The following is a 14,144-nucleotide window of genomic DNA, read 5'->3' as shown; positions in this document are numbered from 1 at the left end:
TCATTCAAAATGCTCTAAAATTTGAGAGTTAAGCAAGGACATCTCTCGGGGCTCATCTAGAGAGGGAAGCTATTGCAAAATAGGCTAAGGTTTAAACTTGAAGTATACCCAGCTATTTCACACTAACTCCTGAGGTGAAGATATTCTATATTAAGAGCACTTCACTGCAATTTAATCCAATCCCCTGAGTGATGTGAAAAATGGCTCTCTTTTTGTAGGATATCAGGATATCAATGTAAGGCTTGTCTAAAACAGATCGTGCCAAAAGACTTCCCAGTAGTTTCACCTATAGACACAAACACATACATGCCATAGTACACATTATATAATGCTTATAAGAACATTAAAACATTCTAAAATACCTTAGTTAGATTATGAATTAAATTTAAATAGATGGCTATAATAGTATACTGGCAGAACACTTACATTTACCTTCTTTTTGTAAACAAATGTGAATACTAATTGACAGGTTCATTCTAATCACATAGACAAGGCTTTCAATACCAGACTTTACAAGAGCTCCACTCACAACTGCTCCGAAAACCATTTGGCATTTCAATGCAGAAAAGTGGACAGGGAAGGCTCAGGACCTCAACAGGACAAAGACACTGACACGCATGTGTTAAACTTTCCAGGGAACCCTGAGATCAGAGTGCTAGAGTGAGCATCCCTGCTGGAAAAAGGCACCTCTATTTTTATGTATCTACCTCAAAAAGATAAAAATGTCTTTACAGCCACTATCTGATGTCAGCTATTCATAGAAGCTGTCTCGTCCTCCTGTGGGATATTCAACAAGAGGTTCATTAAGGGGTGGCAAATGAACCTGAAGCAATCTTCCAGTACACCAAGCTGTGTGCCCTAACACCACCAGCTACACTTTATGCTTGAGAAACCTGCAATACATAATGTATACACAGACAAACTGTTCTGCAGCAGCACCTTCTTATCAGAAATTACTGATCTTGGAAGAAATAACTGGCTGGGGTGGGAAGAGCAAGGGTAGAAGAGGAGTCTCTGACTTTTCTAAGGGGTTCGCAAAACCCTCAAGTGAAAAACTAAACATTGCAGTGTTTAGTCCTGATCCTTGCACTTATACAGGAGAGATGCCAGCTCCTTAACCACTTCTGCTGCCTGAAGGGGTGTGAAGCAAAAATCAAGAGCTGGGCATTGGCACCAGTGGGAGAAAATAGGATGAAAAGAAGATTACAGGTCTTAGGAAAGTATAAACACAGGGACCTCTGAGCAACGGGAGATGAAAAGTATCTTTGGGTATCCCATGCAACAGGTGCTGAATAGTCAGATGCTCTGAAAAATTTAATTCAGAACAGTATCACATTCACCTTTCCCGATCTGCCCTTTTCTACTGTTGCAGAGGATACCATCTACTGGCAACAGCTGAAAGGAGCCATGATGGAAAGGAGTGACAGCCTATGCTTTCAAGCTGAATCTGGTCTCTCCTGTTTTTTGGCTACAGTACCTAGGATCAGCACATGTATGACGACCCACCTCAACTGGAGAACTTGTGAAGCATACCCAGTAATACGCTAATAATAACAATCATCATCATCAAAAGAATACTCTGCCAAAACAATAAAATTAAAAAAAAACAAACACTCGGAGAAGTCCTTAAGTCAACAGTAGAAGAGTACCAAGAGTAAGACTCAGATCAGATGATTTGCATGAAGAAAAATATTACATCCTCCCTCAATTAGGCTTTTTTCTGTATCACTGCAGGAAATTGCTAGAAAGCACAGGAGGCATTTGCCTTCACATCGTTTTGCCTTGACCACAGCACAAGTGGTGTAGCTGTCCACACCAGGCATTTGCAGAGACAGCAAAGATCTTGAACATGGCACACAGCACAAGAAGGACACAGATCTGCTCTAGAGGCAAATCTAGAGGTACTGGAACAGGCTGCCCAGAGAAATTGTGGAAGCTCTGCCCCTGGAAGTGTTCAAGGCCAGGCTGGATGGGGCTTTGAACAATGGGGTCTAATGGAATGTGTCCCTGCCCCTGGCAGAGGAGTGGGAACTGGATGATCTCTAAGGTCCCTTCCACCCCAAACCATTCTACGGTGATGGCCACAAGTCTTGGGAAAATGCTCATCATAAGAAAAAGTTTTCATCACATTTTGCAACAAAAGTGGTAAATAAATAAATAAATAACCCTTCCCACCCACCAACTGCCCATGATACATCACAGGGAAATAACCACAGCTGCAAGCAGTGAGTAGAGAAGGCATCTCAGCCATCAGCTGGAAGGGCTGGAGGCAGTGAGCTGCCCTTACACAGCAGGATGGATCACATGCATGGGCTCTATTTGGGTGCATGCTTTTCATATTGCTGAGGAAAGCAATAGGCGTCTGTGGAAGACCTTAGGCTTTCTACTGCATTGACTGTTGTCATATTCATGAACAAATTATCAAAGGGAAAATCTCACAAAAAACAAACCTGAACTGATAAGTCCATAAACCACTAATTAAGTAGTTAACACAGACTGCCATACATAGAAAACTATTCAGAGCTGCCAAAGTGGTTTCCCTCAGGCTACAAAGCAAGGAATATAGAAGCCAGGATTATTAGTTACAGGTGGTCCCTATCCCCAAAAGCTATTTTTTCCTGTAAGAATCTGCTTTTATGAAGTACTGGATTTTTTTTCTTTACAGAAATTACGAGTATCTAGATTAAAATACAAGTACCAACAAAGATACTATTGCTACACAGAATAGACAGCTAAAGAAGCAACAGAACTAGCATGGTGATATTTAAGTGGGACATATTTCAGCAGCACCAATGTATAAATATGAAACTACAGACTCTGAATTATTACAAAGACTAATACTAGGAGGTCAACACTTTGAAGGGGAAGAAGAAAAAAACAAAATCAAGAAATTAGGAAGTTACATCTGAGAAAGAGAAAACAATCAACCAACAGAAAAACATGTGGTTTAAAGCAAATTCCCAAACAAGTTTCATAAAAGACAAACTAGTTAAGGTCTGTCTCAGAGAGCAGGACACAGCACCTACCATCAACCCGACCAAAAACAAAGGAGATTTAGTTAAGTACCACATAATAGCTGCTGCTACACAAAAACCAAGAACAAAGTGTATTGTGTCTGATACTTTAAATCAGTGTCCAGTGAGAGAGAATTTTATAGTTTGTGTAGCTGGCAATAGGAAAGTAAGGTTTATTCGACTATTTAGTGATGTGGGCAAGAGCACATCTTTCCATGGGACTCATTCTGATGTGTTCACAGTTCAAGAGCAAATTCATAGATTTTTGAATATATAATTCAAATATATAATTCAAAAAAAACTGCAAATTCATGGAAGGACTTAGATCCACAACCTGTTAATTTGAAAAATCAGGGAAAAGGAAAAAAATGAATCTCCATTTGAAGTTTGGGCTTGCAGGTTGTTGCAACTCCCACTGCTGCAATTCCAAAGTCCAGTACTAAAGCCTCATGTTCAGCAGGAAGTTCATAAAGCTGTGCTCAGACTTGTATTTACTAAGAGGAGGTTCATGAGTGACAGGGTCTGAACATTTTTAGGTACAGTAGATGCTTACAATGCTAAATATTGCCTTAGGAAAAATCTATTAAGAACACACAGAGGAACCAAAAATATCAAGGGGATTCACTACACAAAAGACAGAAGAATTCTATTGAGTAAAGCAAAGATCATGTACACAAAAATAATGGGACTAGTACATAAGCAGCAACAATTGTGAGCTCAATTTCAACTTGGAAACCATTTAAACATGTCATAGATAAGACAGAATGATAGATGAATTACATGACTGGTTGTTTCCTGAAACCTGTCAAGGACCCACCTGTTCATGTCAGATTCCAACCACTAAACAAACAGAATGGAACTGAAATTTAATTTCTACTAAGATGAATGCTGTGCAATTTTAGATAGCTGTGTTATGTAAAAAGATATTGCATTAAATACTTTTCAGACAAATAACAAGATATCCCAGACATAACGAGAGGGTGTAAAAATGAAACTGAACTTATATGGTAATTGAATTATTTTCTTCAGGAGTGAGATGTAGCTTCAATTAACGCCACATGGTTAAACAGGTCAATAGAAACTGAGGGGAAAAAGAGAATATGCTATACTTACAAGAAAATAGGAAGTAAAGAACACTGGGAAGAATACAGGGAGATGCTAAAACAGATAAAGAACGGGTATTAGAAATGCAAAGTAAAACTCTGAAGTTCTCATAGTTACAGATGCTAAACACAAATTATTTTTCCAGTGATAAAGAAAAAAAGAGAGAGGAGAATGAGACCAAAATAAAAAGTGAAATGTAGTGTAAGCTACAAAGGCAATTAAAATACTAGTGGTGAAACCAGCATGCTATAGGAAATCAGAAAAGTATTTATAATGAGTATGAATATATTGTACATACAACAAATGACAGACTAGAAGGATTGACATAGCAAGACGGCTGACTGACAATAAAAAAAGAGACAAATGTGATAGTTTATACAGGAAATGTATCATAAGTGAAATACCTCCAAGACTTGCTTGCTTAAAGACTAGCAAATTTGGACCTTTATTAACCTTGGTTAATAAAATTTGTAGTGATGTAACTTCACATATATGTAGAAGAAACACTTTTATAAAAAAAGCAGCCTTAAACTGCTTTTTATTTCTGTTTATGAACAAGACAGCTCTCAAAGTCAAGTTTCAAAAGTGTCCTTCCATTTAAAACCTACTGGAGAGCCAAAGCAATACTCAGTAGAGCCATACTGGGTATGAAAAAAATGGAATCTTTTTATAAGAGGTCACTCCTTGCTTGGAATATATTTTACCAATATTTTGCATTTCACACTATTACAAATTATCAATCAGAAGTCTCTCTATAATACATACTTACATGTGAATGTCAAGATTTAAAAATAATAACCTCATCACAGCAGCAACCCTTTTTGCTCAGCATTGATACTGTATGCATGGAACTATTCTCAGCTCTTCCAAGCGGGAAATATGTTTAAAACTAAAAATTTTCTATCTAAAATTAATTTTGCTTCCTAAAAATCCTAAAATGGGACACTCAAAAGTGGAAATTTGTAGCAACAAATATTTCAGGGTTATTGTATAAGGATGTTCTGTGGATATTCTTTGTCACTGGCAGTTTGACATACAGAGTTACAAGAAACACTGCATCTCCATTTGATCTCAGAATATGCCTCCACATCACTAATGTGCTGCCCCAAGATTAACAGTTGACTGGAACAAAAGTTATTGCTTATAGTTTTCCATTTAGTTTTTATCTATACACCAACATATTTGTGTTTTGCAATCATAAACTCCTTGTCTTTTCTTAGTTACGATACCTGAAGAGTTTTCCACACCAGCTACCTCACAAAAGGTACCACACTATTAGATATTCTCCCCTGTAGCTCAGTTAAAATGCTCTCAAGCTTAAAGTATTTTTAAGCTGTTCTTTTGAATCATCACAATTAAGAAAAATGTTGCAGTGGGATCATCCTTTTCATTAATTTTTAAACAAAATTATAAACTTACAGGAATTTCTAGAAGAATTAATGTGGGGTTTGTTTTTCAAAGAGGGATTACTCCCCTCCTGACCCTACGTCTCAGCCCACAAATCAGGTAAGAGACTACCAGCAAGAAGCAGCACAATCATATCCTTGCTCGTATCAGACCAACACTGCAAAAAGAGTAACCAAGTTCATTCCTGCTACAAGGAGGAAGTCTGCTGCATTTATGTTCTCGGGCTTGATTGCTCTTCTGCAAACTGGCATTCTATTTAGTTGGAAAATTCAGGAAGATCACTCCTTCCATAAGCCTCAGCATACTCCTGTGACCTGGGCAAGCAGCACATACCAAATTACTCTGAGGTACTTAAGTATCAATTTAGTTTATATAACATCAAAATTAAGATTTGTTTCCTTTCACTGCTCTGTTTCTGCCTCGTATAGCCTGCCACATCAGAAACAAGTCACTCATAGGAGGTATTTCTGCCTGACCCAGACACAAGGGTCAGCTGGGCTCCTTAATACCGTCCCTGCATCCACTGATGCATCTGCTGCACCATTCCAGAGTTTAACCAAACTCCAGTTTAAAATTATCACCTTACTTTTACCTCTGTTTTTCCCTTTCCCAGTCTCAAGTAAGACCAATGGAATCCTAAACCAAATTCACAAAAAACATTATATACAGTTCAACTATCTCCGAGTATTTGGGCAAAAGCATTAGTGTTTTCCTTCTCTCGGTTCATTATTTTGACAGCAATATCAACTTCTGACTAAGTGTCAAGAAATGAGTAATAAACCGACATAAAGAAAGGAAGACATGCCAGAAGGGCTCAGAGGGTAAACCAGAAAGACAATAAAAACTGACAAAAATAATATTACAGCAGAAAGAAGCCAAACATTTTTCTGGGGTTTTCATTGGGTTAACTTTCAGCCTGATCAATTCCCATGTGTAGCCATCTACCAGGAACTCATCTGGAAGAGGTAGGGGAAAAGAGGACAGGATAACAGAGTAAAGTGAAAAGCACCACATCTAAAGATAACATCAACACATTCTCCTCCAGTTTAATGACTAGCAAATAGCATTTTAAAACCCGCTTCCTGCTGTGAATCTATCTTCTAATATTTCAGTTCCATGGCTACAAAACACACTGTGATTGGGAACTACTTTTGCAAACACAACACAACTTGTACTTTAGACCACACTCGTGGACTAGTTTATTTTCACTGTAGAAAACTACCTGTGATGTAAACTCCTCAAACTCTCCCAAAACAATAATGAGAAAAACTATTGCAGACATCTGCAAGAGAAATACAGTCCATTTTATTGCTGCCATCAATTTGTAGTTTATCAATGCTTAGCTAGAGGAAAAAAAGGAATGAGAAAAGTTGTCCCAGGAAAGAACCTGCAAACAGGATGTCCTGCTGAGACATGAGGTACAGCGGGAGGTGGGAGGTAAAGCCACACATCTGCTGAGGCTGCCACAGTCTGCAGGGGATGAAGCATGAGCAGGGACAGTCAGAGAAGTGTGATTATTCATCACCTCCTCTTCACAAACAAACAGGGATTTCCCCGCCTGCTAGGTCCAGGCAGCAAGAGTTTTGACTACAATACATGCTAGAGTAGACCACAGGGGAGAGGAAAAAGGACTGAAGTTCAAGCTGAGGCTTCACAAATCTGTCTAGCAAATGCTCCAGTAAGCCCCCAGAAAACCTTGTTAGAGAGCACCGTGACATCTCTGAGAATTATATTAGTGCAATACGTACTCAAAAAGCCGATTTGGGATTATTTAGTTGCCAACTTTGTCAGTCTTCTGAAGGACATAGAAAATAGTGCAAAGGATACAGACTCTAAAGCTGACAGGAAAGGTTTTATTCCTCAACTAATGGCTATTGTACATAGTAGATTTCACTGCAAAACACATCCCTTTCCCATGCCATCACACTGCCCATGCAGATGTGGTACTTAGGGACATGGCTAAATGGTGGACTTGGCCATGCTGGGTTAAGATGAACTTAAGGCCTTTTCCAACCTAAATGATTCTAAGATTACCAGCCCATCAAACAATTTTGTTTCCAGAGAGAGCCTCACACTGTTCCACCTTGGGTGGTTCTCTCACAAATACTTCTCCCCAAGAGAAGTCTTTCGCTGTGCATACTAGCCAGGAAGAAAAGCCTTTCCTTCCCGTTTAGGATAGTTAAGGTTTAAAGTATAAAATTTCCCCTTCTTTTTCATCTAGCTTATATATATTCTTTGTAAAATATGAAAACCCAGTATGATGACCATGAAGTAGGAATTAGTCAAATGCAGAAGTGGGCAAATACTGGATTTTGGCTCAGAGGGTAAACCAGAAAGACAACAAACCTAAACAGGTGATTCTTTTGTTTTGAGATTTACTTCTTTTATGTATCAGTTTTCAAACTGTTCTGAAGTAAAAATACTGCTTCAAAACAAGGTCAGATGTGTATTTAATAAACTGCAGTAATTTGTAAATAGGATTCTATGGCTGCCTGTTCAAACTTCTCCTGAAATTTCTATTGTTAAAAGGAATGTTACCTGTATCCATTCAGGAATAATATAATTTTAGCATTTACTACTGGAGTTACTGTAGTAGTTTTAATTCTTTTGGTGTATGAACATGAATCCATAGTCTTCATATTACTTGTAGCAAAAAAAACAAAACAAAACAAAAACAAACAAACAAAAAAACCAGTAAAATTTTCAAACACTAATACAGCAGTTGAGGAAGATTAAAATTGAAGCAGAAGGAACCCAGCACTATATGCTACATTTAAAACTGATTGTAACTTTAGTCCCGCATATGCTTTGCTAAAAGACAGAAATTATTTAATTGGAAATATATTTTCTTTACATGGTAAAGGGAAATCAGCGGCTTGAATTCAGGCCTGTGCTGTTTCCAGATCACCCTTTGAAAAGGTGTGTCACTGATTTTGCTCTGCTTTGTTAACTTAAAAAACTACATGTCAGTGGTCACAAAGTAACTGGAAACAACAACTTATAACAATTATTTTCCTTCAAAAAACACCCCCTCTACTGGTAGGATTCCACTAAAAAGCCAAAGCATTCATCCCACACAGGCTCTCTAGTGAGCTGGCACTAGAGTGACTGCACTGTACAGTCATATTAGGATTCCACTAAAAAGCCAAAGCATTCATCCCACACAGGCTCTCTAGTGAGCTAGCACTAGAGAGTGACTGCACTGTACAGTCATACTACACAACCAAGCAAATAACCAGGACTCATAAGCAAAGAAAGCAAAGTACAGTCCATTTAAAATAATGTATATCCACTGCTGTGTCTTGTAATATCACTTTACTATATGCCCAAGAGGCGCCTTATAATGTCCTGATACAATAAAACACTTAAACAAGTAAACTCAAGTCAAACACTGAAAATAAAAATTCCCCCATTTTGTAGTTCTCACAGACAAAAAACCATTCAACAAGAACCCAAGCATCTCCAGAGACATGCACGTTATTTTTAATGAAAAATTTGCCAATAATACTCTTTTCCACTACATCCTTAACCAGCTAGAGTTATCAACACTTCTGATGTCTCCCAAGGGCATCTACAAAACCAGATGGCATTCCGACTCCATCACATCGCCTAAACCACCTTCTGTTCCACCAGATGACCCTCAGAGAAAATGCATCTCCATTTTGCAGTTCCTTGCTTTTATTCCTGCACACTGACACAAGAGTTAGTAGCTGGCACATTCTGTAGCCCTGAGCTACAGGTGTTTCTCAGTGACCCTGATGGATTCCTCTGCATGTGAAAACAGTTTGATTGAATCAACAACGGCATCTGCAGAGCAGTCTGCGGGGAAGGAGGATGGATTAGATGACAAAGGTCTTTTCCAACCCTATTTCCTAGTATTCTGTGATGCATATGTGACCACACTGTGTAACACTTCTGCCTTTCCTTCCCTGATATCTAAAGGCAGTTGCCTTTCAACAGTCTGGAATACAAAGACAAGGTACCTGGATCCATGGTGTCAGGTGCAGATTAGCACACTGTGGACAGTGACAACTGGATTCTCAGTTAACTGCTGCTTTCAGTCATGATGCACAGTTCTGCCTGTGTCCCTGAATCAACCCTGGAGGGAAAGAATCCTCTTCTGTGGAGAGGCCTGAATACTTATCTGGGAAGCCACAACCACAGCTCTAACATATGTATCTGTACCTCTGCCATAAAGCTTAGGGTCTTTGTGAAAATGTTCCTATGGCTTACAGTCTCCACTCTGAAATAAGTTCTGCAATCATCTCAGTGCTGTAAAAATTACTCTTGGTTTACACATTATTTGAAAAATACTTCCAAATCAGAAGACTGGATCTATGACTGGGTACAAGAAATGATAGCCTTCTAACACTTTCAAAATAATGATGAGAAAGATAGCCTGGGGTAAGAGGAAACTTCCAGATGATCAGATTAAATATGACAATTCCATTTTTCTTCAAGGGTAAGGAACAAGAACAGCCATTCATCCAGGGAAACTGCTAATCTCCTTAGTTTCAGCACAACCAAAATAGTGTCTAAATTAAATATGGGTGATGTTATTGGATAAACTTTGTGCAATACCTTTTGGACTGCCCAAGGGAGTTTATGGCTAACTCTAGGAATCATTCTCTGAGATGACCTTCTGCAATGCTTGGTGTTAAACTAGAATTTGGCAAGGTTACAGATAGGAAAGTAAAGCCAGTCTGATTCCCCTAATATATTGGCATTTAAGTGTGGACCATGATAAAATCAATTTCCCCCTGACACTTGGGGAGCCCATACTATCTAACAAAACAATAGCAACAGTAGACATATATTAGTTCAAGAGCGCCATGCTTCCCTGGCTTACTGCATTTATCAAGGTGGGATGACAACAGTTAATTTCTGAGGGCATTTTTCCCCAGTTTTTTTGACTTGTAGTGGTTCTGCTACTGCCTGCTTTGTCCAGCATGGCCCAGTGTTACTAGCTACTCATGAATGCTGGAAGTTAGCTAATAAACAAAGCATATGGGGGAGGGAAGGGGGAAATTAGTTTTCCGTGAGTCTCGGCCAAAGCAGAGGCAGTTCTCTCTTGAGGCGCCTTCAGGTTCCTCCTTTTTTTTGTGCACTAAATCAAGGAATACTTTGCCAGGGAAACACTCTCATGAGCCACAAGAGTGTTCAGTAGCTGAACTGGAGTTGCAGGAGGGTGTTCTAGGCTGGCGGTGCTTCTGCCAGCACGCAGCTGCTGTCCCAGGCTGGCAGGCAGGAGGTGATGGGCTCCCAGCAGGACAAGCATGGAAAGGACACAGCAAGGGCACAGAGACACCTCTGCACAGGGTCACGTTAGAGAGAGATAAAAAATCCTGATGAAACTAATCAAGGAGGAAGGAGGTGGATGGGAAAGGAGCTGAAGCAGAAAGCACTTAGCTGTCTGCCAGCAGAGGCAGCCACAGCTGGCTGCAATTTGGTGAGCAGCCCCTTCCCCACCTGGTCTGCCCAGAGAGCCTCAGCTACCCCAGCTCCAAGCACCCCACAGCAAAGGGAGCTGGTTACAGAACTCTGCCACTCCAAAGCCAAACAAAATCCACCCACAAACCAAACAGAACCAGTATCTTTTTAAGGACAACTATTTTGATGCTGAGGAGATCTGTGTGCTGAAAAGGAGACTGCTTCCTCTGCTGTTAGCATCATGTTGGTAGGAAACATCTGCAGGCATCGTTACATTCATTTCCAAGCCAGACTGTGCTCAGTGTAGGCGATCTTCAGGCAACGTAATGGATAAAAAACAAAGAGGGTTTTGCTGAGTGTGCACACAGCCAAACATTTTTAGAAAGTCTAAAAGGTGGCCAAGTCTGAATGGGTTATAAGTGATAATGATAGCAAAAGCACATCTCTGATACACAGGCCAAAGCTCTGTTAAATTGCAAATTGCAAATCATTGCACAAAGGTTTGTGTGAGGAAGAGATTATCAGCTCCACCGCCTTTGACAGCAAAGATATTCAGAAAGGAACTGCAGAGCAACACATGGCATTCTCAGGATATGGGAATTCCTGACATCCCATACATTTCTACCATATAATTCCCTCTGATGCAAGCCCAGTACTCACTGCTATTGGCATTTTCCTTTCCTTTATTCTCTAGTAATTTTAGTTTGGATAAAAGGTAAAGACCCTGAGGTTTTTGCCCCTCCTCTTCTTAGAGGACTAAAATCTCAAGCCATTAAAGTTTCATCACTTTCACAAAGTTTAAATACTGCAAGTAAGATGGCTAAAAACAAATCCAGCCTCAAAAAATGTGACATATAGCAATGACTTCTTCTTACACTTTCAATGAAGAACTAACCATCAGACATGGCATTGGAAGTTTGCCTGTGTGAACATACACACACAAAGTTCTTTATAAACATTTTTTTGTTTGTTTTAAAAATTTCTTCCTGGAAAACATATTCCTTAATCTCTAATACCAAGAGATATTAATTTGTAGTGAAATGTGTTCCTTCTCATCTGCTTAGCAAAGCTGCATTTATGATTCAAAAGAATCAACTATTGTTAAATTCAGTTTGTGTAAAGGCTTTTTTTTTGCCAGTGTAATTGATTCTTTTACTATGTGGATTTTAGTATTAAACTTCATTAAAGTAATTTAACATTGTATCATGTAATTTACATTTATAACCTATATTTCAAAAATAGCTCTTTATCTCTTAGCAAATACTCATTTCTGAATTTAACAATGTGACCACTTAAAGATGTATTTTCTTCCACAAAATATGACAAAGTACGTATCTATAAGTATTACTATAAAAAAGCAAAAGTGACATATCAACAAATATAAACAATCAGAAGCACACAGACATTTTTCAGTGTTTGTATATATATATTCATCCCAAGCTTGATACATTTTGGAAATTAGTCATTCAAATTGAGTATTCACATCCCTATTGAAAGTTCCAAATGCTGAAGCTTCATAAATAAATAAAACAATTAAGAGTAGTCCATTAGCACATGCATGAGATTTAGAGCGAAGGAGGCCAATGCAACTTGAAACACTTGCCAGACCATAACCTCAAGAAATGGTAAGAATAGCAACAGTAGGGCATAACAACAGTGAGGAAATTCCTAACCACTAAGGCATTGATGGATAGAATATTACTTCTATTGTGCTATTAACAACTGCAATGAAATAAATGTAACAGAATCCTGGGTATTTCAGGCAAACCCATCTGGTAAAACAGAGTGTTTGCCTACCGAATTCCTTTGGTCTGTAACAATGTACAATGTTTTGAGAGAAAGATACACAGACAAAGAAAATAAATACCCTCCAAACTTAAAAATATTTGTGTTTTAGCTGTTCATCTGTTTCTCAATTTAAAATGTCTAACAATGGTTGCAAGAGCAAAAAAACAAATATAGACCAACCACAAATACTGACATCCTACAGAAATCTAAATATTTTAAAGATGGAGCCATGACAAAACAAAGAATATCTTTCTGCAGGCCTTCACAATAAAATTGACTGGCAGAAAAAGGGGACTGTGGAACAGCAAGCATCAGATGAAGCAGTGTCTTCGGCTCAGGAAACTTAGTCCAGTTTGAGGGAATAAGCTTTCAAAGCAGGAAATGCTTTACAGAAATCTGCACTCTGTGAAGCCTGTGGTGCTCTTACATAGTGTTCCTTGCTGTCTTACAGATTTTTACTGCTTAAATCCTCTCAAGTAATCTGGAAATCAAAGAGTAACATTCTCTGCAGGTTTCATTTCTATCGCACTATCATTGCCGATGACTTTTCACTTCACAGCAAGTGAAAAACTGTTACACAGTATGGGCCAAAAACATGGACCAAAAAAACCAACAACAACAAAACAAAACCAACCAACCAACCAACCAACAACACCAAACAACACCAAAAAAACTCCACCAAAAAACTATTAGTATCAAAACCCAAACCCATGCTATGGAGAATGTATTGAAAAGCCAAAACAGCAGGGCAGAAAAAGTGAAGGTAACATACAAAGAAATAATAAGGATAAATATGAACTTAGTTCCAAGTCTGAGGTATATAGTTTTTTTGATTGGGTAGCAACAAGCATAGAATAGTGAGACAGTATTTGTCTCTATTGTAAAAGAACAAATTCACTTTGAAGGAAGAAAGAGACAGAGGTGTTCCAAGATGCCCCTAAAACACATCCACAACATCACAAGTAAAATTCAACTTTTTATTAAAAATACAAAATAGAGCTTTGAAGAAATATCAGCTCTTTTATGGAAAGACCAAAATAGGGTAAATTAACTCCATTATTATAAAGCAATTAGCTATCAGAAGTATGCAACTATAATTATGAGAAAAATCACACATGCCAGTGACCTTAATGAAAATTGATACTGGAAATGAGCAAAGAATCTCTGTAAGAAAGAACATACCCATATGCTCCAAAACATAAGAGAGTACTCTTTCAGTGCCAGATAGCCTATGTCTGTGGCACTTGCTTATTTTAAGCCAAAAACTGAAATCTCAGGAACACTACAATTACTTACTCATTACAGCAGGTTACCAGAAAAAGTTTGTAATATGTAAAGTAAACAAGATGGCCTCTACATCCTAGTTGGAGCCATCTATTTTATTTATATTATGCACTGAAA

General features: G+C 38.4%; 1 protein-coding gene across 2 annotated transcripts in view; it reads right to left on the bottom strand.

Annotated features, from left to right (window-relative positions):
* CDYL (chromodomain Y like) overlaps window positions 1-14,144 on the bottom strand; it is a 104,622-nt gene that overhangs the window by 18,008 nt on the left and 72,470 nt on the right. The window contains exon 3 of one of the 2 annotated variants that reach the window (XM_039712139.1): window positions 4,128-4,172. The exons of the other annotated variant lie outside the window; for it this stretch is intronic. Coding sequence (XP_039568073.1) covers window positions 4,128-4,172 — 45 coding nt within the window. The remainder of the gene's footprint in view (window positions 1-4,127; window positions 4,173-14,144) is intronic. 2 annotated transcript variants of the gene reach the window in all.

The sequence above is a fragment of the Passer montanus genome, unplaced genomic scaffold (genome assembly GCF_014805655.1).
Source record: "Passer montanus isolate IOZ18808 unplaced genomic scaffold, ASM1480565v1 scaffold26, whole genome shotgun sequence".
Taxonomy (NCBI): domain Eukaryota; kingdom Metazoa; phylum Chordata; class Aves; order Passeriformes; family Passeridae; genus Passer; species Passer montanus.
This window is presented reverse-complemented; position numbering and strand designations above follow the sequence as displayed.